Below are 27630 nucleotides of genomic sequence, written 5' to 3'. Positions count from 1 at the left end.
AATGTCTTTCTTTGAAGCTGTGGTATGTTTCCTGCACACAGAAGAAGGTTGACTCCTGTTTTCATACCCATTCTGCTAGACCGTGTCTTTTTACAGGCAATGTCTATTGTATTGCGGGTTATAAATGACCAGTAATTGCCTTAACTGACTTTTATGGGGTATTTTACCAGTGTAGTGGGAAAAGCAAACAATGAGTAAGATTCTGCTTCATGATATCTGACAAAGTTGTGGCTCCCCAACACCAAGTAGGGGTGAAGATGGCTTTCAAGTCTTCATTATTCTTTATCTAAGTTTTAAAATAGTTCAGATTTTCAGATAGGTGCAAAAGTCCTACACACCCTTCCTAAACCCACCTAAGTTTCCTTGTTGTATTCTTACCCTGTGTATGGTGTCTTTGTTAGAATTACTAAACCAATACGATGCATTATTAACTAAGGTGCATAGTTGATTCACATTATACCCAGTGCTCTCTCCCATCTCGTGACCCCGAAATACATTTAGTTGCCAGTCTCCTGGGCTCCTCTTGACCATCACATTTTTCAGACTTTCCGTTTCCAGTTCCAAGGAGTACTCATTAAGCATTTTGTAGCACATCCTTCCAGAAGAATTTTGTTCATGACGAGTCGGGGGTTACTGGACCAGGGAGGAAGATGATAAAAGGGGACGTGCCACCTCACTGTGTCTTAACCAGGGGCACATGCTATCCAGGTGACTTGGTACTGTGGGAAGCAATGGGTTGCTTTCTGGATTCAGCAGCGGAGAAAGGGGGAGAAACCTGGCCAAACAGGATCTGCCTGCCTCACTTGCCTCCCAGGGAGCTCCAGTGATTTACACCACTGAGTGAAGGTGACTGCTTCAAAGAAGGGAGGAGTTACCCTGCCTTCTGGAGTCCCTGGGTGTCCAGTGAGTAGATGCCCAGCAGACACGGACTGGGACACAGGAAGCGAGCGCAGGAATCCTGTGAGTGATGGGAGCAGCAGCAGTTCAGGTGGGTCAATGATCAGTGTGGCCATTTGCTTAGGATGCACGAATCAGGCCTTTTGAAAAGAGCACCCCACTTCTTCAGATCCTGGCTGTCATACTTTAGTACTGACTGTTAAGCTTAAGGCCCTGGGTATTCTAGGCAAATGCTCCCCCATGGAGTCATCCCAGTTCAGAGCACCCTAAGAGCATTAAGTCATAAGCATGGAACATGTATAACACAAACTGGAGCAGAAGCAGAAACATCCTGCAATTTGAACCATAGGTTCCAAGCTACAGGGCCTGGGAGCTCCCCAGAGTAGCCTTGGGGAGTGTTCAGCAGCACTGCATGAGTCCGGAGTCCGCAGGATCTGTACTGGCCACCCAGGGCCCACTGGACAGCAGCAGCTCCGGGCCTCAGGGTTGGAAGGGCACTCCCCCAGTTTCTTCTGCTCTTCCTCAAGCACTGTGCCTGGCATGCAGGCCAGAGTTCTTGGGAGCTGTGGGTTGTTCCCACATGGAAAGTCCCAAAGCCTCTGCAGGATGTCCTCCTCAGTGCCCCATCCTGTCCTTATCACAGCTGCAGGCTGCCTGCGCCACATTCCTCCTTCCTGAGTCACTGCTGCAGTCCTGGGCTCCTTGCTGGAAACCAGGCCACTGCCTGCTCCATCTCTGGCTTCTCCTTGACTTCTCTACACGCGTTACAAACTTTTTAATTGCTGTAGGAAATGACCACTATCCAGGGAAAGTTTTCTGTTCTTAACTTACCCTCTTGCCTTTTCTGTGTCCTCAAAACTCTAGCCTATTCCTTCCCTGCTTTGATTAAAGCATGACAATACATCTCTTATTTATATTCCCCCGAATATTCCAGTACCATTTTTGGTGGAGAGAGCCTACTCTGGTCAGTTCAGTCCAGGTCCCATCATCTTTCTGGTGCATCTGACCTTCATGCTTATCAGTGTCTCTTCCTGGCCGCCCCTAGCACCCTACAATAGCAACCTACAATAGCAGCTACCACTGTACCATCTTCACCCTGTCCATTTTGGAGACAACCCCCTGTGTAACTCAGGCCGGCTTGAATTTGCTGTATTGTTCGGGCTAGCCTCATAATCCTCCTGCCTCAGGCTCCCAAGTGCTAGGATTACCGGTGTGTGTCACCATGTCCAGCTACCTTGATCATCATTTAAATGCTCATGTGGCGGGACGTGTCTCGCCATTCCCAGGTGAATGGAGAAAGAAATGAAAGAGGGCAAGGTAGCTGGCTCAGCAGGTTAGGGAACTTGGTGCATAAGCATGAAGAAAAGGGTGTAAAGTTCCAGCACCCTGTAAAAGGCCTTGTAAAAGCTGTGGCTAATGTGCACCTGTCATCCCAGCACGGGGTGGGCAGGGGTGTGTGTGAAGGAGACAGGAAGGTCACTGGGATTTGCTAGCCACTAGCCTAGCTCCAGACTCAGCAAGAGATCTGCCCCAAGGTCTTTTAAGAAGGAGAATGATAGAACAGGATCACTCTGGCCTAAATATGTCCCACATGAATACATACCACACATGTGTGCATGCGCACACACACACACATATGAAAGGGAGGGAGGGAGGAAGAGAGATCGAAAGAAAGAGAGAGAGAGAAAAAGAGAGGGACGAAGAAAAGAAGGAAGAAAACTGCCAAACTTCTAAACCAAATTATTTTGAATTGTATCAACCAGCAATTTTGAAATCAGGTAGACTTTAGTCTCCTAAAATCACAGAAATCGCATGTCAAATTTCAAGTTCAACATAAGTAGAGCATAAAATTGGGGCTAAATTCTGTTTTAATTCCTAGATTCTAGAGAAGCAACGGAATGGCAGTGGATTTAGCAAGTGTATGGAAAGAAGACAAAGTTGCAGGCATTCTCTCTATGGGCACTGGCAACTTTACCCAAAAGAGCGGTGCTGAAGGGTTAGGGCATTGCCCTCAGAATACTCGCACTTTCAGTTACGTTTATTCATTGTGTGTGGGGAGGGCAGCTTGCAGGAGTCAATTCTCCTTCCTCCACATAGAATCAGGCGTGGATCATGAGACTTGATGACGAGAACCTTTACCCCTGACCCATTTCACCTACACCACCCCCACCACTTTGAAGAACTATTCATTATTCTGCAAGTTGCACGTGATGCTAAGTGCCAAGAAGTTTCTGGTTGTATTTCCTCCATTGGACACCTCCTTCTCTTCCTAGGTTAGCAATACCTAATAGTTACTAATACACATGCTAGACTGGCCAAGGCTGACCTTGAACTTCTGATCCCCCTGCCTCCACCTCCCAAAAGCACTGGTGGTTAGGCTTGGTTCCGTGTGGTTTTGCAGACTAAGCTTGGGGTGTCATGCATGCTAAACAAGTACTCTGAAAGACCCCCAGTGTGGGGAGGCTCTCACTCAAGTCTCGGGATAACACGACCCCCCCAGTAACTCACGAGAGACCGTCCTTGCTGCAATCACACGAGGTTTATTTGACAGGTACCAGTGCACTGGGGCCGAGACTCATAACCCACACGGGGGGGGGGGGGGAGGAGTTTGACCCCGAGTAACTGGGAGAAGGAGTTTTTTTGTTTGTTTTTTTGGTTTTTTTTTTGTTTTTTTTTTGGTTTTTCGAGACAGGGTCTCTCTGTGGTTTTGGTTCCTGTCCTGGAACTAGCTCTTGTAGACCAGGCTGGTCTCGAACTCACAGAGATCTGCCTGCCTCTGCCTCCTGAGTGCTAGGATTAAAGGCGTGCGCCGCCACCGACCGGCTGGGAGAAGGGGTTTTTAAGGGAAGAAACCACAGCCCAGTAATTCAAAGGGGTAGGGAAGGCATCATAGAACATTCCAAAAATACCAGTGATAATCACAAGGGGGCAACTCCCTGTATCTCAAGATTATAATCTAACTTTATCTTCAGCTAGTTCCTGAAACGGAACCGGCTAATCCTAGATTTCTGATTCTTCCCTCCCTGCTTAGATTTTTGGCTCTATTTTTTCCTGCTGGGGGTGGGGGTCTGGATTTATCCAGGTCTTTCACTCTACTAGGTGAGCTACATTCACCCCCTACTCCTCCTGTGGGTGTTTTTTTTTTTTTTTTTTTTTTTTTTTGAGACAGTGTCTTATGGAGTCCAGACTGGTCTCAAACCCAAATATATCTGAGAATAATCGCCTACTCCTGCCTCTACATTCCAAGTGTTGGGAAGACAGCTGTGCACCACCACAGCTGGGAGATGTTTCTTTTTTTTTAATAAGATATATTTATTTATTATATATACAGTGATCTGCCCGCATGTATGTCTGCAGTCCAGATGAGGGCACCAGATCTCATTACAGGTGGTTGTGAGCCTCCATGTGGTTGCTGGGACTTGAACTCAGGACTTTTGGAAGAGCAACCAGTGCTCTTGACCCCTGAGCCATTTCTCCAGCCCACAAGAGATGTTCCTAGAGCTCTGCTGCATTCAGAGTCTACATGGAGTCAGTCTCCCAGACCACAGGGGTCTCAGTGAACACAGCAATTATGGAGCGGAGATCCATGGGAGGATAGCAGGAGGGAGGGGTACAGAAGTTCTCCATAAAGAGGTAACTGCTGAACTAAGTGCTGAGGGACGATCGGTGACAGGGACTGAGAATGAGCTTGCCATGATGCGGGAAAAGAAATGGGACATTGGATACAACTTAGTTCAGGAGACACTAGACCAGAATCGCCGGTGGGACCTAAGAAGCACGCTTCGACACGCAGAACGCAGTTCTGAGAACCGTGAAGCCAGGATGCAAAGCCGCGAGTCTTCATCAGAATGAGGATAATGGGGTGGGGAGGCCAGGGAGCCAGCACACTCCTCCCTGACAACCCTTCCCTCCCAGAGGCCGCTGCACAGGCTTGAGCCACGACTCTCATGTAGCTTAGGTGAATGGACCACTGTCCCCAAGACTGTTTCCTTCGTGGTTAATAATGAGGCAATAACGTTCTGTGAGTACTGATGAGACAGCATGTGACCTGCTTACAAGAGCAACTGACACAACCTGGTTGTCACCAAGAGCAGAATGGGGGCTGGGCTCAGCAGGTTCATTGACACAAAATCCACCTCTGTTAGACTCCATGACTCCAAAGGGAACGTTTAAAGAAACATCACAGCTGACAAAGACATCAGACATCTCTGCTCTTGTAATTGTTGTTTTACCCAGAAATTTAAAAAGCACATATGATGTGTGAGACTCACTGGTAGGTCTGGGAATGCCAGTGAAAAGTGGGTTTAATTAAATGTATCTATCCAAATGTCCCTGCCAAGCAAGTGTATTGGTCAGGGTTCCTCAGGAAACAGCAGGAACGACACACAGTTCTGTAAGGTACTGGGAACCTCATTCTTTTTCTTCTTCTTGGAGGCCTTCAGAAGATCCGAGACCAATCTCAAAAGTACCCCGTCAGCGTTTCTCAATCTATGGGTCTCAACCTCTGTGGGTTGTCATGCTCAAATATCAGATATTCTGCATATCAGATATTTACATAATTCATAACACTAGCAAAATTACAGTTATGAAGTGGCAGTGAAAGTAATTTTATGGTCAGGGGGTCACCACAACGTGAGGAAGTCGCAGCGTTAGGAAGGTCGAGAACCACTGCTCTAGACACATTTGACTCAGTTCCTGGGGGCCGTCACCGCAGTGTGGGATCCCACACTGAGGATAACGTGGGTGTGCTTACCCAAAGTCCCTGTCTCCTCCTTACCCTCTTCAGGGGAAGCAGAGTCTGAGGTGCCCTGAGCACAGACAGTCAGGCCTGGCTGGTGACCCTCCCTGCTCCCTGGGAGCTGGGCTGTTTCACCCTTGAACTTCAGGCTCCCTGGGTGTGAGGCGAGCACTCTGGACTGCTGGGAGCATGCAGCACACTTGACAACAGATACTTTGTGCTCTACTAGGCGTGGCCACTGCCCTTCAGCAATGGCTGAAGCTCACTGACTCGGGGCAGAAGGGGCCCCGTGTCCTGATGGAGGAGGTGGGCTTATGGAGTAAGGCAGTAGAAGGGAGTGGGTCCCACACCAAGTATGTGAACCCGAATTCCGGGGGGAAACATCAGTAGTTTTTTAACCTTGAGTTAAAACAAATTTCTCTCTCTTTCCAAATATTTAAGCTCACCTTCTTGGCCACCCTTACCCTCAAAGAATCTATTCCCTCCCTAAAATTCACCTATGACCTCCCTGACAGGAACCATTGACAGGAATCATTTCAATAGTTTCTTACGTTTTTTAGACTATAAAATGGTGTTGGGGCTGATCTGTCTCCTGTCGCTATGTCAGAACACCACACACTGGGTAAACCGACAATAGCAGAAGCTCGCTGTGTTGCCGGTTCTGAGGCTACAGGGGAAGAGCACGGTGTCAGCACATGAGAAGCCTGGTGCTGCGCCATGGCGGAAGGGAAGTGGTCAGCGATGGAGCCCTGCAGAGTCAGCACACACCCTCCCTCGCTCTCCTTCCCTGAGGCCCCCGGCAGGCTCAACCATGTTTCCTGTGTGAATGGCCCAATATCTGAGACTGCTTCCGTCACTGAAGGACAAATGAGCACTCGGCGCACAAATAATCAGGCTACAGTTTCTCTACAAAGCCTACCACAGTCGAGTAAGAAGTGCGGGCAACTGTACACTTTGTACGCAGTGCACTGTGCTGTCTTTGGATAGATTCTTTGAAAAGACCAGAAGCTCTCTTCTTTATCTCCAGCTTCCAGTTTCCTCCCCAGTTGTTATTAGGGGAGATGTCACTCATCAAGGTCTCGACTGGATTGCTGCAAAAGCCCTCCGGTGTTCCACACCGCACAACTCTAGGCCAGGCCGTCCCACGTGCGTGATGGAGCGAGCCAAGACGTCAAGTCACCAGGCTGGTGGATGTGACTCATCATCTGACCCCAGTGAGGGGAGAGCTGTGTTCGGTGCCCACTGTGCACCTGTCAGCAGCCAGCATCCTGTAGGCCAGGAAAACATCAGCTCTTCCAGGAAGGGCTTTGTCTGTAGCTGGAACGGAGGCCACTGAGTCATGGAAGAAACCCAGGTGGATCCAGTTCTGTGTTTACAGCAGAAGAGTTCCCTGTCTCCACCCCGCCCAGTCACCAACACAAGCGGACAACTAGCCCTCATTTTTGTTTGCCTTTAAGCGTTTATGGCCTGTTATCCACAGGGAATTGACAACGGCAGGGTACACAAGGAATACGAAAGGAGGCATAAAGGAGGCTCAGCAAACACTTTTGCTGGGCTCCTTGTTCTTGCCTCAGCAGGAGCTTGTCCATCAGGGGCTCTGCTCGCTACCCACCATGCCTCACTCCCTCCTCATCTCCATCACAGATCCTGTTTATTTCCTCCTTTCCTCATGTAGCCTAGGCTAGCTTCAAGCTCACTATGTAGTTGAGGCTGACTTTTGAACTTCTGAGTTCCTGCCTCTACCTCCAGAGCGCTGGGATTAGAGGTGTGTGCACAGGGATGGTTTTCAGTAGCGCTGGGGATGGACGCCAGGCTTTGAGCGTGCGAGGCAAAGCGCTCGGCCACTCCAGCTACATCCGCAACCCCATTTCATTATTTACTTAGCTGCTCAGCTACTCCTTTTGACCCATGACAAAGAACTGGCTTGTTAAAACACACCGAATGAAAGGCAGAGTGAGTGTCTAGGATAAGCAGGAGGAGAACCGGCAGACCCGAGGCCAGCTGGTGGAGCTGCCACAGCATGTCCAGTTGCCACCCGTGGGTTACAAGTTTCCATCCAAGAGGAATGAGAAAAACAATCAAGGAGAAGGTTCGGGTCCGGAAAGACCCACCTTTCTAATGCACAGACTGAGGGAGGTGGAAGATCCCAGCCAGACCCTCAGGGGCTGAAGGTCACTCTAATCCTGTTTGAGTCTATCAAGGGCATTTTATGAGGGATTAATAACTTAAGATTGAACTAGAAACCGGACTAGACCACAGGGTTGGTAAGTTGTACAAGTGGAACAAAATGTAACTTGAGCTCAGGTCTGAGTGCTCCGCCAAAGAGCTCACCTGTGGGGCAGCAGGAGCCCCTGGATGTGTTTCTGAAGCAGACACAAGCGGTGTCTGTGCTGGCGAGTTTTATATCAACTTGACACAAGCTACAGTTATCTGAAAGGAGGAACCTCAACTGAGGACATAAAACCTCTGAAGATCAGGCTGTAGGCAAGCACGTGGGGCGTTTTCTTCATTAGTAATTAATCGGGGAGGGCCCGGCCCATTGTGGGTGGTGCCTTCCCTGGGCTAGTGATCCTGGTTCTATAAAAAAGCAGGCTGAGCAAACCAGCGAGCAGCACCGCTCTGCTCGGTGGCCAGGGTTTCAGCGCTTGCCTCCAGGCGATGGAAGTGAACGCTGACAGGCACGCTTCCCACCCCCAGCTGCTTATTTCAGCCTACTTTATCACAGCACCATGAACCCTAAGACAGCGTCTCCTCCCCTCCTTCCTCAGTGAGGCACAAGCCCAGCTGAAGTTCAGGGACTGCAGTTCCTCTCACCCCAACAGCTTGCCTGTGCTCAGTGCTTTGATGATCGAACTTCCTCCCGTGTGTTTGCAGGATGCATGCTGCCAAGTGCGGCCTGGGGTTTTGCAGTGTGGAATATTATAAGGGCTTTTTGCAGTAGGCCAGCCCAGCCTCGGTGACTGTTATCAGTCATGACAACAAATGGGAGGAAACTGCTAGCCAGAGATAAAGATGAGTTTGTGGCCTTTCTAAAGAAAAGGCCCCTTCAGGGACAATGCCAGACACTGAATACGATGTTCTGCATGTGTCCGTTTGACTGTTTCTGCCATACTCCTCACTCAGCTCTCTGGGAAGTTCTGGAGACAGAACAGATGGATCTGTGCTGACAGATTCCAGACCTCGTCTGCAGCTACTGTCAGGAATACGACTGACAGGTGTTTCCTCAAGTCACAGAAGCCATCGCAATGCATCCCAAACCCTGTCTCCTACGATTTATTATACCCAAAAAGCTGCTAGTACCCCCACTCCCACAAAAAGCTTATGCTTGGTCCCCGGATTGCGGCTCACTTGAGAGGTGACCGGATCGTGAATGTTCTAACTTTTTCAGGTCTTTGACACAGCAACAGAAAGCTGACCCACACAGTTCTCTGACTCCAAGACAGCAAAGATGACCTCGATTCAGACCACTGACAGGACAATGTCGCTGCCTCATGGTTCTTTCTCCCTAATCTCCTCTTTGTTTGAGAAGCTTCAGAAAGTGGGTACTTTCTCTCTTCAACTGTTGGTAATAAAAATACCACATCCTTGTTAAGTTTATTATGGAGAAATTAGAATGCACACAGAGTAGAACGGTGCAATGAACTTCCGTGTACTTAGCACACAATAGCTGACTCACTGCCAATCTTGTCTCAACACTCCTTCCATCGATTTCCTCTCTCCCACGTCATCCAAAAACAAATCACAGATACCATACTGCTCTGTCCATTAATGTTCTAGCCTCTGTCTCTAAAATACGAACCCGTTCCTTTAACATTGTGATACCAGCATCCCAATTAAAAGTGATCGTAAGTATCCCCACACATCTTCACACATCAAAACCTACGTTCAGAACTGTCTTGGGAGTATTCTAAGCTTTTTGTTTGAGCCAGGATCCAAATAAGGCCCACACATCCTCTCAGATGAGGACATTATTGGAAATAACATTGTTTCATGTAAGAAGACATCTGTGACCTCTCCATAGGGCACCTGTGCTGTTTGATGACAGGAGGCCTCCTCCTAAGAGGCGCCGGCTCAGAACAGTGGTACCTGCTGGGAAATAGTGTGGCCTCTGTTAGGTCTCATCCACTATAGAAGACACACACTTCCCCTCGGGAGACAGGGTGCCATTATCCGAATGTGGGTGGCCCAGTTTTAGGAGACTGTTGAGCTGTGCCACAGTGGTAGAGTCCCTCTGGAGGACGTGGGTCACTTGAGGCAGACCTTGGGGGGTTCCAGTCCAGCCTCCCTTGTCTGTTCTCTGCTTCATGGCCGTGGCTGCGGTGTGGCCAGCTGCCTCATGCCTGCCCCACAGCTGTGGACACGCATCCTCCGTGCCAGACATGTGGTCACTGCAGGAAAAGTAATGACTGTGCCGTGGTCCTCCTCTCCTCCCCCCTGCTCTAGCAGAGTCTCTGACATCTGGCCACTCTAAGGTGTACCTCGTGGCCCCTCTTCTACAGTGGAGACATGCAGCCTGTATTAGCAGGACTCAAGTCAGAGCAGTGTGGATACCAGTGTGGTCTTGAGAAGAAAACTCAAATTTTAAAAAATATTTATATTAATTTTATAATTATGAGAGTTTGTCTGCATGTATGTATGCACACACTCGGTGTCCTTAGAGGTCAGAAGAGGGGTTGGATGCCCTGGAACTGGAGTTAGAGATAGTTGGGAGTTACCATGTGAGCCCTAAGAACCAAACGTGGGTCCCCTACAAAAGCAACAGGTGATCTTAATTGCTGGGCCTCCAAAATCTGTCGCTTCGACTCTTTTCCTTTTAAAGCTGGATTTATCCTTTGGGCTCTAGCAGAGACAAATCACCAGCAGGCATGTCATGATGGATAAAGTCTTCTAAAGTTTCCAACTCCTGCCAGCACAGCAGAAAACAGAAGTTTCTGATCCGGGGAAGGGCTGGCATGCTGGCCAAGGTCCAGACCTGTGTTTGCACTGCACATTCATTGAAAATGTTTGACAAGGGTTTACAACTCGCAAACCAAATCCGGGACTTGCCTGAGTTAACTTAAATTCATAACTTTACTATATTTTCTTATCAAACAATTTTTACTTGCAACAACTGAAGTATGACTTAAAAGAGGTACATCACACTTGGAGGAAAAAAGTCAGAGAGACCCTTATGGTAAAGCCAGACAATCTTTGCACGACACAGAGCTGACACTCTTGGATTGACAGCAGAACACATCTGTTTCTCTGAAACAAAACCACAAGGGCAGAGTCTGTTTTCAAGGTCATTTCCACTTCATCTCCACTTCCCAGGCTCAGGGAACGATGCTCGTGGCCTTCCTCAGGGCCAGGTAGCCTGTGACGACATCAGACGGCAGCCTGCGAATGTAGGAGAACTCTTCAATGGTGCTGAACCGCAGCTTGCTCTGAGGGTCTGTGTAGTTGGCCTGGGAGAGAAACAGGCGAGGGAAGGACAGAAAGTTGTTGGTGGAGATATTTTAAGCACAACTTTAATCTTTTTCTACTTTACTCAAAGTAAAATACATCTTCATTATGCTTCACTGTCACCAAGAACACTAAATTGTGCCAGGCAGTGGTGGTGCACGCCTTTAAACCCAGTGCTCTTTAATCCCAGCAGTACAGGCAGGAAGATCTATGAGTTCAAGGCCAGCCTGGTCTACAAAGTGTGAGTTCCAGGACAGGCTCCAAAGCTACAGAGAAAACCTGTCTCAAAAAACTGAAGAAAACAAAACAAAACAAAACCACTAAATTGCTCACTTTGGCAGACTCATTCATCTTTCTAGACTTGAAGGATACTCCAGGCACAGTCTGGAGGAAGAGGAACGGCCCCACCAGATCCTGGGACACTTCTTATTGGTATCTCAAGGACTGCAAACTGCAGATCCAAGACTCGTTTCATGATGGTCACATATCCCAGCCTTCTGACTCCCACCTCTGCAGAGACTCAGAACTCATCAAAGTGCTGAGAATAAGGGACTGTGGAGTGCTCGGCAGACCCTAAGCGAACATCTCTCACCCCTTCTGAGGCTCAAGGACAGGAGCAGAGAGACAGGGAAGGGCCAGAGGATGGGAGGAATGCTGTCCCAAGCTGTCTCCCGTGAATTACGTTTCCTTTGATGACAGCAACACAGGGAAAGGCCCTATTTGAGAAGCAGGAACAAAGCTGTTTCAGAGAGCTCGCGGCTGTGCAGTAGCTGGGTGAGCTCTCTGGCGGGGCAAGCCATCCTCATGTTCTCAGAGGATGCAGGACATGAACTTGGCATGGATAACCTGACTCCACACATAAAGCTATGGCCAGCCTCACTGGGGCTTCATGTGTGGCAGCCTCACTCCTACCACTACACCATGCTGAGTTGGCCACCTGAGTTCACACCTCATGCCAAGAAAGCTGCCACATAAACAATTTAGAACACAGAGACCTTGTGGCACAGACAAAATGGTCACAGACAAAAGCTGAAACAGCCTGGAGCCAGGAGTCAACACAAAGAGTTCTGAATAGAAAGAAGTAAGTCAAACCATATCCCTGAGCCAGATGAGTAAAGAATATCCCACCCTCCTCTGGATTCTGTCCCTTGAGATTGGAAGAAAAAACAGGCTGCCTGCCCATGGGACTCAGCAAACTGCTTCTGCATCGCCCTGGCTTTAGGATGACAGGCAGTGTTCACAAGCCCCAGCAGTCTCTAGATTCACAGCACTCATCATAGCTTTGTAAAGGCAGGTGTAACATACTCATGCCTTCCTCCTGCCATCTAAAGAATAAAACTAAAGCTTTTCACAGAGAGAAAGAACCCTTCACCAGCATCTTCTACCTCAGAGTCTTTGGCTTCCCCCGAGAAAGCCACTGTTGGTGGGGATCCTTCCAGGCTTTCAAAATTTATGTCTTACTAGACAAACCAAGCAGAGAACCAGTGTGTGTGTGTGTGTGTGTGTGTGTGTGTGTGTGTGTGTGTGTGTTTACCATACAATCCACACTGCTGGCATCTTCTAGTCAAGAATGTACCCTGGAATGTTCCACATTGATCCAGCTCACAGAAAACAGCAACACATCTCAACAAAAGACCATCATGGAACCCCCCAACACTTTGCTAATAGTCGTTCAGAAACATTTCTGCCTAAGTTTCTTGGGCATCCTATTTCTCTGGGGAGCTGCATAGAAGGCAAACTGCCAAGTCGTAGGTTTCTTTCTTTCTTTGTTTTCTTTAAGAAAATGTGCCAAGCCGGGCGGTGGTGGCACACGCCTTTAATCCCAGCACTCGGGAGGCAGAGGCAGGCGGATCTCTGTGAGTTCGAGACCAGCCTGGTCTACAAGAGCTAGTTCCAGGACAGGCTCCAAAACCACAGAGAAACCCTGTCTCGAAAAACAAAAAAAAAACAAAACAAAACAAAAAAAAAAAAAAAAGAAAATATGCCAAGTTGCCATTCAAGGGAGCTGCATCAATGCCCTCTACTCCCAAAGAGCAGTGTATGAACACATAATCTCTTCATCCAGGCTGAAATATACAATCAAACATTCTTAGTCCTTCCATCTGATAGTGTTTTCCCAGCTACCGGTGAGGTGAACTCATGATCACCCATATTTCCTCTGTCATTGCCTAGCCCAGCTCTTCCCCACTTCTTTTAAAAAACTGTCAGAATGGGGATGTTCTATCAGGAACTCACCAAGGCCAGCTGGCCTGGGTCTGAAAAAGAATGGGATAAAACCGGACTTGCTGAACATAACGGACAATGAGGACTACTGAGAACTCAAGAACAATGGCAATGGGTTTTGATCCTACTGCACGTACTGGCTTTGTGGGAGCCTAGGCAGTTTGGATGCTCACCTTACTAGACCTGCATGGAGGTGGGTGGTCCTTGGACTTCCCACAGGGCAGGGAACCCGGATTACTCTTAGGGAGGATGAGGGAGGGGAACTTGGTGGGGGAGGGGGAGGGAAATGGGAGGTGGTGGCGGGGAGAAGGCAGAAATCTTAAAGAAAGAAAGAAAGAAAGAAAGAAAGAAAGAAAGAAAGAAAGAAAGAAAGAAAGGAAGGAAAAAAAATAAAAAACTGTCAGTGGTTTGGGAGTAGAGTTCTTCATACGTTCTTAACACCTTAATTCTTATAGTCAGAGCTTAGGTAACATATATATAGCAAGACCTCTGCTGATGCCACAAAAGCCTGGACTAATGGTCTTCAAAATGGCACTGATGCCTCTTCACAGGTGAGAACCACTGTACCAGCTGACGGTTGCTTGCCAGGGTTGAGGAAAAAATGGATATGCCAAGGAGCTAGCTTCTGAGTCTGTTCATAAACCATGACTTCCAGCTGCTCAAAATGACACAGAGCAAGATCCCCATTTCAGGACAGAACAGTAATGGGCGCCACACCAGGTTTCCTGCCTCAGACAACCACTAAAATGAGCACAGCACACATTCAACAGAAAAGAGGGTACAGAGACCAATGGCCAAGGAAACAGAAATCATGGGAGACTCAGGAAGTAGTTCTAGTGAAAAGCTGTGGGATCAGATTGCTAGATGGACATACACAACCCAGTGAAGAAGGCTGGGAATAGAAAAAACAAAGAAAAAATCCTTTAAAAATTTTGTTTCTCTAAAAGATAACACATGCAAGAACTAGTAATCTACTTTGTGCTATCTCACACAGAAGTAAACATGACAACAAAGAACAAGAATGTGCTGGAAAGGGATTAGTACATGAGCCTCACACTCCAGAAAAAGCAGTGTAGTGCTGAAAACAAACTCAGTGTGGCAAGATGAGCATTAGGTCTAGGAGGGCAACCACTCAGCTTCCTTTAAAGGGGGCATAAATAAGAATTAAAATGCCCAGTTAGCCTCGCTCCCTCATGAGGAAAGCGCGTGGCACAGTTCCATAGCAGAGCACTCTGTAAAGAACCTGACGCGCAATCAGCTGTGGTGGCACAGGCCTCTAGTCCCGCGGCTGGGGCAGAAGGTCACGTGAGCTCAGGAGCTCACGACAAGCTAGAGAAGTCCAGACAGACTACCCATCTCAACACACACACACACAAACCTCTGACAAAGCTGCCGAAAACAAGGAAAATTTGAGAAAGTGCCACAGTTAAAGAGTGGTCTAAAGAGTTATGACAACTAAAGACGATATGGTATCCTTGACAAGATAGTACACTGGGCTTGGGCAGAATCTAGAAATATTTGCCTTTCTTTCTTCATCTCCCACCTCTTCCCGGCCTGCCTTTCTCTCTCATGCTCCTTCTCAGCTGGTGGTACTGAGGATCAAACCATCCTTTGCACCTGAGGCAAAGCTAATCACTAGGCTACACCTGGCCCCAAACGAAGAAAATTAATAAACTGTGGTAACAATGCCATCTCTAGTGGTTCACTAATCGTAACAAACCCACTGCAGTTGTTAATAATGGAATGAGCTGAATTGGGAGCGTGAGAACTCCCCCTGGACAAGCCTCTCAGTCTCACTGTAAGCTAAACTGCTCCAAAGTGTTTAAAAGTGCCCAATTAGACCAACACAAGACCAAAACAAGGGATAAAGGCATGCAGATGGATCAAAGAAAACAGGTGGATTAAATTCACCCATATTGTGGAATATTTGTTTAATATTGTTTAATATTTTAACTATGCAAAGATGTGTTGCATTTAATTATGTAAAGATGTGTTCCTGTTTTACCTTGCCTGCCTAAGGCACCTGATTAGTCTCATAAAAAGTTGAATAGTCAGTATCAAGGGAGTGATGGAGGAGTTACTTTCATTTAATAAAGAAACTGCCTTGGCCCATTTATAGGCCAGCCCTTAGGTGGGTGGAGTAAACAGATAGAATGCTGGGAAAAAGGAACAGAGTCAGTGAGTCGCCATGATTCTCCCATTCCAGACAGACGCAGGTTAAGATCTTCCCTGGTAAGCCAGCTCATGGTGCTACACAGAATATTAGAAATGGGTTAGATCAATATGTAAGAGCTAGCCAATAAGAGGCTGGAACTAATGGGCCAGGCAGTGTTCAAAAGAATACAGTTTCCACGTAATTATTTCGGGGCATAAGCTAGCCATGTGGGCGGCCGGGTGCCGGAGACGCAGCCCTGCTGCTCTTATTACAACAAGGGAGGAGGTATAGGCAAGACTTCTGGGCAGAGAGAGTAAGAGGAGAAATTTAGGCTCAGAAAGAAAGGAAGAAAGAAAAGGATCCAACAGGGGCAACTGAACAGACACGGAGGAAGCAGGAAAGCAGGACATACAGAGAGAAAGAAAGTAAAAAGCCCTGAGGTAAAACATAGATGAAGAGAAATAGGTCAAATTAAGTAAAAAGAGCTAGTGGGGCAAGCCTAAGCTAAGGCCAACCATTCATAATTAATAATAATTCCCCATGTCTTTATTTGGGAGATGGCTGGCGATGCAAAGAAAATTGCAACTACATACAGCGACCAATGTGAGGCCCAAATTTCCATATAGGGTCTGAGGAAGCTGACAAAAATGCATCAGAGCACTTGAACAACCAGTACGCTAAGTAGAAACAGCAAGCTAACTAAAAATGCCTGCCCTGGTGCGCACCTAATTCCTAGAGCTGGGGCAGTTAAATGCAGCTCTTGGCTTAAGGCTCGGCTCTCATGAACCTGAGGAGGTATGTAGGCAGCCACTAGAGCCGCACAGTGGAGGACCTGGCTGCCACTTAGTAGTTTAAGGTTTTGCTCACACGGTCAGAGAACACTATGAATGAACAGTAAAACAGGTCCAGACTGGAAAAACTTTAAACAGGTTACAGTGTAAGTAGGTGCTTAAGAAAGAAAAGAAAAATGGGTAAAGACAGTCATAGGAAAAAATAGCTTAAAATAATTAAGTAAAGTCTTTAAAGAAGGAGTAAAGTAATATAAAAAGAATAAGCCATGTAAGGATGGGAAATACAGAGGGAATCTGGATCCTGAATGCTGCTTTGTTGACTTTAAAGTTTTTAAATGCTGATGAGTGAACAGCAGCTGCTGAGAGACATGGATTGTAAAAGGAACTGCTGAATTAAACCAGCCTAGACACTTTAGAGATATCTTAACTTTAAAGTGGAATTCAGAAAGTGTATTGTGTTGGGGAAAAGGTTAAGCTTTTGTTTCCACAGGAAAAGAAAGACTGTGGATTCCTTCAACATTAATAGAGACCAGATTTGATTGGGGAAGACTCCCTGAAAATCTTGGCTACAGACATAAAGAATTAAACCTAGAAAAACTACAAGACAGGTGACATATGCTGATCCCTTGACGTGGGAACAACTCTGAGAAGGATGAGACATGGTTACAGAGTCCTCATGAGTTATCATTACACGTCATCCTTTCCTATGACATGGACAGAGGTTTGCTTACACAGTCCAAACAAACATAAAGCTGACAGATAGCTTTACCTGACCAAACATAAAACAAAAATCTTTGGCTGGCTTCTGTACAATGTACAGTCCATACTGTGTTAATACAGATATGTAGGCTATCTTTGAAAATTTGTGTGTTTTCAGAGCAAGGGGACCAGATACCAATGAAAACAGGTGGCTGAGGTGGTCCAGGCTTTCAGATAAAGTTCTGTTACAGTTTCCTCAGAGTTCTGTGTTCAGAACAACTTCAAGGCTGCTGGCTGAGATGGTTCAGTCTCACAGACTATTCTAGCCAAGACTTCAGATAAGCCTTGCACTTTCCCATGACAGAGACTGAACAACAAATATTATATCTAGTTTTCTTAGGACCTGACCATTATCTCAATTGTCTTAGGGTTCCCTGGGGATGCCATCGCCCCCCAGACAACAGGAAGCAGTCTAGAGAATATAATGCCCACATTCTCAAGAGATGGGGTGGGTGATTTTTGGTTATTTGGTGGGTCATGTTTGTCATCATCTAGTAGAGATATAGAAATATAGGGTATAAAGACAACTATTCATCTCAAATATTTTACCTTATTATGGATTTTTGTATACTGATACAAATTTAAGGTTATTTTTGCTATACCATATATATGTTTCTACTGTTCTTTAAGGTATTGTACCTATGAAGTTCATTTTAAAATGTAATATAAAGTTCTAGTCCTTGAAAGTTATTATTACACACTATTTAGGATGATTAAAACTGCAGGTTAGTAGTTAGTCACCTATAACAATCACACTTGCAGTTATGTTAGGTAAATTTTCAAGGTTAAACATATATTTTAGATAGATAGGTGATCTTCAAATGCTTCAGACACCTAACAGAATATGACATTTAAGATGTTTAATTATCTAAGGTTTTTCATGACAGTGAGACATGTCTGCTCCTGGCAGAACCAATCTGCTTGATAAAAGGATAATGGGTGTTGAAGAACCTCTATATGGAGTTTGCTTTCATTGTGGCACAGTTAGCCATTTGGGCAAGACACTGCCCTTGCCTTGACTGTTGACAGATTGGGTGACTATCCAGGCAGCCAGCTGTTTCTGTCACTTCTATAGTTTTGGAAGTTGCTTGTTTTTTACTTCCTGTTTACTCAGGTAATATTATATCCTTCTTTTGTCTCTGATGGAGTTGAAAATGAGATAGTTATAGTTTTCCTTGTTACCAAACTTAACAAAGAAGCTTATATAAGAAATGTAAAGTTTATAAGGCTAAGAAATATAAAAGCTGGGGACCGGAGAGATGGCTCAGTGGTTAAGAGCATTGCCTGCTCTTCCAAAGGTCCTGAGTTCAATTCCCGGCAACCACATGGTGGCTCACAACCATCTGTAATGAGGTCTGGTGCCCTCTTCTGGCCTGCAGACATACACACAGACAATATTGTATACATAATAAATAAATAAATATTTTTTTTAAAAAAAAAAAGCTTAAACTGTTTATCTAAGAAAGTATTTTGAGGTCTACAAAAATTTTGAGTTGGTAATACAAGCTAGGACAGAAAGTAAATTAGGTATACAACTTTGAACTCACCAAGATAGGACAAATAATGGAGCATTCTCTCTGAATTTGCCAAATGCAAATGGACTGGATATTAAAAATGTAATCCTTACTTGATAATTGTTCTTATTACATATAGTCTTATTATGTTGAAGCTAGAACCTTTCTTTAGTCAAAAATGCAGAAATGTTGTAGAATATTTGTTTAACTATGTATAGATGTGATGCATTTGTTTATGTTGCATTTGTTTACTAATATAAAGATGCGTTGTTGTTTTACCTTGCCTGCCTAAGGCGCCTGATTGGTCTAATAAAAAGCTGAATAGCAAATAGCGAGAGAGGGGACTCTTGGACAGGGAAAGTAAGTAGAAGTAGGAATTTAAGCTCAGGTACAAACGAAGAAAGAAAAGGAAATGACAGGAAGATGACAGGGGCCAGACAGACATGGAAGACCAGGAAAGTAGGATATACAGAATGAAAGAAAGGTAAAAAGCCCCACAGTAAAACATAGATGAATAGAAACAGGTTAAATTAAGTTAAAAGAGCTAGTGAGACAAACCTGAGCTAAGGCTGAGCAGTCATAATTAATATGATTTTCCGTGTCTTTATTTGAGAGCTGGTTGGCTGCCCAAAGAAAATTCCAGCTACATACCCACAGTAATGCTCACTGAAATGTGAACCACATAAATCTATCTGGTGTCACACTGCCAGGTGGGTACAAAGCAAGACCCATTCTATAGGAAATTTCCTCTAAATACAAAGATACAGACAAAGGCAAAACACTCACGAGAGATAAGCCATGCAAACTTGCACAAAAAGAAAGCTGAAACTATGTTCTAGTTCATTCTGTATTGCTCTCTTAAAAAAGAAAGTGAATGCTTTATGAAGAAATGTGGCTTACAATGCTGGAGAGAGAGCTCAAAGGCTAGGAGCACCTGGGTGCATTTCAACATGGTGTGAAGAGAACAGGCCAAGCAAAGGAAAGGCATGTGTGCAAGCAAAGACAGAGAAAGGAAGAGGCTCTTTTCATGACAGCACTCTCTTGCAGAAACTAGTCCATCTTATGGGAGCTGACCTGAAGCGATCCATTTTCAAGAAGCATCATTATTTCATCAGGCCCACCTCTCAACAGCTCAACACCATAATGGGAGCCAAGTTCACAGCAAATCAACAAGTTCACAGTTGTTCTCCTTCAGGAGAACAAACACCCTAACCCAAGCACGTAGCTCTATGAATTCAGACAGAAGCAGACCTCAGAAAGAGTTGAGAGAGGAGATTATGCAATGACGGAAGAAGCACACTTCCTGGTATAATGTATAGAATTAATCTGGCCAGTTTGTGACAGATGGTGCAGCTATCCTCATTAAACTGCAAAGCATTTAAATGATATACAGGTAAATTTTAGAAGTAGCATGCTTCATCATTTCTATAATTTGCAGAAAAAAAAATCTCACTTTTCAAATTTACAAGAGATGAAGAAGGATGAAGGTGAGCTGAAATCTCCTTACAGGTTCTGCACCCACTCTTGGTTCGGCAAGAGTGGAAGCTGGCGCTCAGTGCACTCCACCCCCATCAACAACGCTTGCCTCAGTGCAGCTCTGATGCAGCAGCATGGGAGGGGTCAAGGTGGTGAATTAGGAAGGAGGAAAGAGGACCAGATCCAGAGTAGCACATGGAGAGAGGGGCTCTGGCTCTTTTAGATATGTGGGTTACATATACCACTTCATTGGAGAAAAGGCTGAGAAACTGTGTTTGCCTGTTCTGACTTAAAGATGCACTCTTCGGTGTTAGGCACGCTAGACAGGTGCTCTACCAGTGAGCTACATCACCAGTCCAGGAGATTTTCTTTAAAGTACCACCAATTGTGTAAAATCAGTATTTTAAAACCTTAAGAGTAAAAGCAGAAATGGCTGTTCATTAATGCTGTCTCACACAGTTAACTATCAAGGAAAAAAGAAGTGAGAATTCTGTGTCATGCTTTCTGGAGCAATGGCCTCTCCCGACTACCCAGAGACTCAGGTCACAGCCTGCTCCAGGCAGGGCCATTGGTTTAGACAGACTTGACTGTGAAATCTTACATTTAATGATAATATAGTCAGATGTAATTATACTCACAAGAAGGCCTGAAACATCGGAATACTTCTTAGCTGGCTTAAAGGAAGGAGGAGCATCAATACTAAAGTCTAAAAAGAAGAAAGAAAAGAAAAAGGATGACCAAATAGCCTTCAAACTATCCGAATTCCTTCTCCTTTATTCTAAGGTAACATGTGATAATAGTCCTGAGATTTCTTTTGTGATTACACGCTTACAGAAACCTCCGGGGATTGACCAGGGAAACAAGGGAGGTTTCTCAAAAATAGCAGACTATGTGTGTCGCAGACTAAGTGCCGGCCTCAGCTAGGGTCCTGCCCTGCCCCCAGAGACAAGCTACCCCAGTGGAACTGCCAGGTTCATCTACCCACAGGCCATGTCACAGTCTCCAGTTCAAATGGGCTTCCAGTGATGAAAGGCCACACAACACTAACTGGATCCACACACCCAGATTCAAGCGGTCCACACCCAGATGACTAACTTGTCACCATCTGAGTCACCCCATGGAAGACGCTCAGCAGGACAGGAGGTGGTGAGATCTTGGAACCTGAAGTTTCCAGTGTAGTCGACAGAAACATCTAACGGGCTTTGCCCAGGTCTGGACATACTAAGGCAGGAGGTATTTACTCAGAGAGTAAGTGTGTGGCCTGTAAGCTGCTTGATGGAGACTCTCCCAAATCCCACATCACAGGTAGGCTACGCTGCTTGTGAAACAAATGTAAGGAGGAGATGTTTAAATGAGAGATCTACTAGAAACATCATCATTATCACAGCAGGACCTGCTTCTCCAGATTGAAATTTCCAAATAATGACACTAAAAACTAAACCAACGGACTCAACACAGACACAGAGAAGAGGGGATGCATGCATAATATTCCTGGATGGGTGCCACCCTACAGTTCTCAGGCTAAGAACATCACCCACAATAACACAAACAGGAGCAAATAACGTAGGCTTGTTGTAGGGAAGTTCCTGTCTGCATTACCAACACATGGAAGGCTCTGGATGCTCACAGTTAGGATCATTCAGTTGCCATGGCAACGCCCTTTCGGCAGCGAGGATCTGTTTGAGGTTCTTCCAGGTCCTGTTCTTCTTGCCAGCTGCTGCGCCGCCGTGGCCAGAGTGCTCAGACGGAAAGTGGGTTAGAAGGGACAAGTCAGTTTGAGATGCGCCTGGCAAACCCGACACCATGCCCGTTAGAGCTGTCAGGCACCTCTCAGTCTGGAAGCAACTATTTGTGTCGCTGAGACTTTTAAAAATACCTCACTGTATACTTTTATCTTTGTTTGGAAGAACATAGTTTTTAGCTATTCATGATGGAGGCAGGACTGGAAGTTCAAGGCCAGTCTCAGTTACAGGATGAGTTTGAGGCAAGCCTAGGCTATAGGAGACTTTTTTTCAAAATAAATAAATAAATGAATAAATAAATAAACAAATAAATGGAAGAAAGAAGGAAGGAAGGAAGGAAGGAAGGAAGGAAGGAAGGAAGGAAGGAAGGAAGGAAGGAAGGAAGGAAGGAAGGCAACATATGGGAAAGAAAGAGAAAGCAAGCCAACAAATGGCTATTTCTCAGCATGTACACAGGAAAGCAAATTCCTTCCTCGGTTCAGCCTAGTTGAATTCACTTATGATCTCATCCCTTTAAAATAAGTTTGCCACAAAGTTGGTTTTTGCCTTAAGATCACATCTCTAAACTCCTCTCTGAGGGTGTGTCACTTGGCCTCCTAATCACCAGTGGTCCTGAAAAACCCAAGCAGGCTTTAATCATGGTATGGCAAGCCTTCTGGAAATTTCCGTTTGTGCTATAAAGATTAAAAAATAAAATGGAAAAGAATACTAACGTATTTGCAGACTCCAGTTACAATAGATGCCAAGACTCATTAATAAAAAATAAACGTTTAAAGGTATAATTTGAGTGACTAAAACTGATTATTTAATATAGCCCTCATGAATGAAAGGGATCTAAAGAAATTAGTGAGGAGTGCTCCTATTTCAGTTATCTATTTCAAACTTCTTTTAAAAGTGAAGGCCAGTAAAAGCGTAGGGGAACAATCATGGGTAAGATCACCCTCCAAGTTCTATCCTCTGGGGAATTCTGGAAAGGCCTGGCACACTGGGAAATCACAAAGGCCTTTCCAGCCCCACCCCATCCGTCCATCAAATGAAACTGAGGGAGGAGGGCCTCCAGACCCAACTCAGGCCCAACTCCATCGGAGCTGAGGTGCAGCTGTTCACCCCTGTATTTGTATAGCATCTTATATGCTTACCACGAAGTTGGGATCCTTAAAAGGCAGTGGTTTGGCAGCTTTTTCCACAGGCCCCGAACTAAACTCAGAGGACGCCATTTTATTCTCACTCACGGCTTCAATGCTGACACCCTTAAAACACAGAAAAAAAAATTTTTTTTGAAGCCAATCCAGGTGGGTTCTTCACATCTGTTTTCAACAAGACAGACATGCAAGGGGCCCAGGGCTCCAGCAGGCGCCTGCCCTGGAGGCCGGGGAACACTATCTATACAAGCAGGAGCACTGCGGGCACAAGCAGGAGCTGCGGAGCCCAGGGACTGCTGTCCTGTGCCAACTGTCTCATAACTCTGACAACTGCTAAGGAGGTGAGGCTATCCTCATCTTACAGAAAACTGAGGCACAGGCGGACTGGTTTAAGGCTACACAGCACACACCTTTTCAATTTAAATCCATTCTATGACACCACATGGTCTTTATATTTCAATGATCTTGTCAACTATTTCTCAAAATAGGAAAGCTAGCCTTAGGACCTGGACCTCAAGGGTCTATTTTGGTCAGAAAATCCAGGCTGGAGCTAGTCTGCATTTGGGGACAACAGGACACGGGAATTCTGAAAAAGAGGAAGCTGGAGGGACGTGGGCCAGCTGGCTGTCGCTGGAACACAGTGTCCTGCAAAGCAGTTTTAAAACAAGCCTTTACGCTGACAACACAAAAGAGGCAGAGGTAAGAAACGCTGTCTGGCTTCTAAACCAATTTCCGAACAAACATCTTAGGAATAGAGGCATTGTCTTCACGGAGCGAGCTGCATATGAGTCAGGTAGAGGTTTCACAAGTTTCCAGCGCTGACACTGGTACAACCAAACCCTTCCGAGGCACCGAACAGCACCGCCATTCCAGAACACTCTCCTACCCCTTCCTGGCCAATCCCTCCCAGACCCGAGGGCAACCAACATGCTGATTCTGCTACATCACTTCTACTTCTTCCAGAACTTCTTCCAAAAGAAAGCTGACAGTACAAGAGGCAGAGGCAGGCGGATGTCTGTGAGTTCAAAGTTAGCCTGGCCTACAGAGCTAGTTCCAGGGCCAGGGCTTCGTAGAGATCCTGTCTTGAGAAAAAAAGGAAGGAAGGGAGGGAGGGAGGGAGGGAGGGAGGGAGGGAGGGAGGGAGGGAGGGAGGGAGGGAGGGAGGGAGGGAGGGAGGGAGGGAGAGAAAGGAGGGAAGGAGGGAGGGGACTCACACTGAAATCTCCTTGCATGTATTTTTGGAGCACATGAGAGGACATGGGAACTGCTACACTAGTCCTTCTACCACTGAGCCACCTGCCTGGCCCTGAAATCTGTTTGAAGAGGCTGTGATCCAAGGTAAAAGGGGAAAAGACAAGCTGCTAATTAGAGGATCTCAGGAGACCTCCAGTCAGGAGGAAAGAGGTCATCTAGGCCAAACAAGGTGAACTGCTAAGGAAGCAAAGGGATGCTAAGGGGAAAGAAACCTGGTCCTTAACATCTCTCACGACAACTGTGACAAGAGTGTACCAACCATGGACACGGCACAGCCAACTCCAGCGCCCCAGCCTCCAGGGGCCCCTGGGGAAAGCAGTCATGGCAGCAAGTCAGTGTAGATTAGACAGACAGTTGTAAAGTTCTGCCAGGGAGAGGTCACCCCACAAAACAAAGTGCTTCTGCTGACTGTAATGGGGTGTGGGTGACCAGAGCTCACTGTTCCAGGCGGCAGTCTAGGGAACGCCGGTCTGGGAATTGGCTCAGCGGTAGAGTACTTGCTGTGGAGCGTGGAAGGCTACTGCTTCTCCAGCAGTGTAGGGCTCTAAGCCACCTCGACCCAGACAAACCCCAGGGAGCTTTCTGGTTTCTGTTTGTCTTTCCTCTTAAACCCACTCCCTTGTGACTCCACCCTTACTTCCCCGTTCTCCCATTCACAACCTCCAAGTCAGTACTGAGTCAGGATGACAGGAAGGCCTTTAGTCAGAGGGAAAATCAAGTCTACGATGCTCTGCCACAGTTAAAATAAGACACACGATGATCTGCGGTTTCCATGTCATGAAGGTACCATTAGCACCAAGAGACTTTAAGAGATGGAATATCCAGCCCTGAGACATGGAAGGCCAAGACAGACAGGGAAGTAATGCCCAGAACTAAGGGTTATGCTCTCTTCCCATTACTAAGGATGACGGTGGAGGTCCCAGGGTAGCGATACTAGTCTTGCTGTAAGACACTGGAAGACCCGCCTCTGCTGAACAATGGCTTCTGCTAACAGCAGCCCTCATGACTGGGTCTGGGACTTCAGGACAACCTTGTCTTCCTCCTGGGGTGTTTTGTCATCATTTAAGAATCAAACATAGCAGCCTAGGGGTGGTGGTTCACGACTTTAATCCCAGCACCCAGGAGACGGAGGCAGAGGCAGGCAGATCTCTGAGTTGGAGGCCAGCCTAATCTATACAGCAAGTTCCAGGACAACCAGGGCTACACAGAGCCCTGATTTGAAAAACAAAACAAAACAAAAAGAATCAAATACAACAGATTTGATTGATTTGATAGTAATTTGGAATAAGAATCCCAGCCTGGAGTATAGTCAGATTAGGCTATATAGTAAGATTCTGTCTCAAAAGACTGGAAAAAAGAAAAAAGAAAATGTTAACTCAGACCAGGTATGGTATAGCAGATATCCATAAGAAGGCTGAGGCAGGAAGACCGCTACAAGACCAGTGATTTCAGGCCAGCAATGTCTACATGGCAATATGATCCTGTCTCAAACCAAACCAAACCAAAGGTGGCCCACAAAGAGCAGGGCATGGTAAAACTGGTCTTTAATCCCAGAACTGGAAGAGGCAGGTGGATCTCTGTAAATTCAAGGCTAGCCTGGTCTATATATCACAAGTTCCAGGTCCAGCAGGGTCTATATTGTTGAGAGTCTGAATCAAAAAACAAAACGCAAAAAAAAAAAAAAAAAAAATCAAGAACAGAAATTCATCTTAATGTAGTGACTGTATTGCTTGGTCTCAGCATAAGTGAACATTAAATCACATTATGGATAACTACAAGAGAATACACATTACACAGCTCATGAAGACTCAAATCAAGAGTACATAACAGAGCTGGGCATGATAATGCATGCCTGTAATCTCAACATTCAGGAGCCTGAAACAGAGGATTAGCAATTTAAGTCTGTATTCCAACCTGCAATACATACTGAGTTCTATGGTAGCCTGAGAAACATAATGAGATCCTGTTTCAAAACACGAAACAACCAAAGATATAATAATGATGATAATAATAATAATAATAATAATAATAATAATAATACCCCAACAAAACAAACAAGCCCGGAGTGGAGCATTCAGACAAGTGGATCCCTGAGTTCGAAGCCAGCCTGGTCTACAGAGCAAGTTCCAGGCTAGCCAGGACTACAGAGACCCTGTTTTGGGGAGCAGAGGAAGAAGGGGTACATAAATAAAGCTGAGGTAGAAGAAGGCAGAAAAGTGGTTACTTGTGGCAGGGAGGGAAGGGCATAGTGACAGAATTGCAAGGCTGAGGCAGGAGGACAAGATCAGAGTGAGTTTTCTGGGCCTCTCAGGAATGTTCTTATGTGGAGACTATGTATGCTTTGTGTATTTCAATGCATGCAAACACCCCAGAAAATGCAAAAAAGGAGGTGGAAGTGGTGACAATGACAGAGTCGCTAAGCAAGCGCACCACACAAGTTGAAGAGCATAACCATCTTTATAAACAGAGAGTGGGTAAAACACGAGCCCAACCAAACCACTGCTGGTCTCCGCCAGCTGCAGTCAGTCTCCGCACTTTCGTCATCGACCTCAATCTCTTTCTTTTCTTCCTTTTTGTTTTGTTTGTTTTTCGAGAGAGGGTTTCTCCCTGGCTGCCCTGGAACTCTATAGACCAAGTTGACCTGGAACTCAGAGACCTGCCTGTCTCTGCCTTCGGGGTGTGGGTATTAAAGGCGTGTGCTACCACCGCCCGGCTTGACCTCAGCCTCTTAACCTTCAGATTTAACACAGGTAAAAAGAACGAAGGAAGCCACAGGTATCAGCATCTTTGTATTCCTCCATGTTGCACACTGGGGCGACCCCTCAGGCTCTCAGGATTGTCTGCTGGAGACGCTCGCTATGGGTGTCTGCGAACTTCCCTTGCTGAGAGATACAGAAAACAAGTTCAAACAGAACCGGGCGGTCCTTCTACTAAGCCGATTATAACCTCCCACCTTACGCTATGATGCGGCTGACTTCTAACCAAAGCCGTAGGTCCGGCCTATGACTCAAAAATACTAATTTCCACCAGGAATTCCGACGTTCTCCAGCTGGAACCGAGCCACACCTCCCAACCAGCACCATCCCACTGGACTGCGCACGCGCCGCAGCTTCCGCCCCGCCCCGCGCAAGCGTTCTCGGCGCCTCTCGAGCCTGCGCATGCGCTGTAGTCCCCGGGCCGTGTGGACAACGTACCTGAGCAAAGCTGGAGGCGGAGAGCTTTTTCTTTTTACTGGTGCCATATCCCCCGCCGCTGCCGTTGTGGGAAGGGCTGGCTGGCCTCTTCTTGCTGTTCCTGGCTATGGTCGGGGTAGAAGTGGCAGCCACGATTGGAATTTGAGCCGCCATCCTGCCCGCAGTCCGCCTGCGGCTCCCCGCCCCCACCCCTCCGCAGGCAGGCCCAGGAACTTCCGGCTGAAGGTTACTTCCGTGTTGATGCTCCGAGACTGCGGGTCACCAGGAGCCTAATGGACTCCTCCCTCTCTTCTCCTAGGAGGC

General features: G+C 46.3%; 1 protein-coding gene across 1 annotated transcript; it reads right to left on the bottom strand.

Moving 5' to 3' along the window:
• Positions 1-10686: 10686 nt before the first annotated feature.
• Positions 10687-27569, bottom strand: Ino80c (INO80 complex subunit C). The gene is made up of 5 exons (XM_057788740.1): positions 27328-27569; positions 22877-22987; positions 21623-21734; positions 20634-20701; positions 10687-11079 (listed from the first exon to the last, which is right to left on the bottom strand). The coding sequence occupies exons 1-5, from the start codon at positions 27478-27480 to the stop codon at positions 10948-10950; spliced, it is 576 nt and encodes a 191-aa protein (XP_057644723.1). The 5' UTR covers positions 27481-27569; the 3' UTR covers positions 10687-10947.
• Positions 27570-27630: the final 61 nt, after the last annotated feature.

Source organism: Chionomys nivalis, chromosome 14, assembly GCF_950005125.1.
Source record: "Chionomys nivalis chromosome 14, mChiNiv1.1, whole genome shotgun sequence".
NCBI classification, from domain to species: domain Eukaryota; kingdom Metazoa; phylum Chordata; class Mammalia; order Rodentia; family Cricetidae; genus Chionomys; species Chionomys nivalis.
Note: the sequence above shows the minus strand (reverse complement) of the source record. Positions and strands in the feature narration are given on the sequence as shown.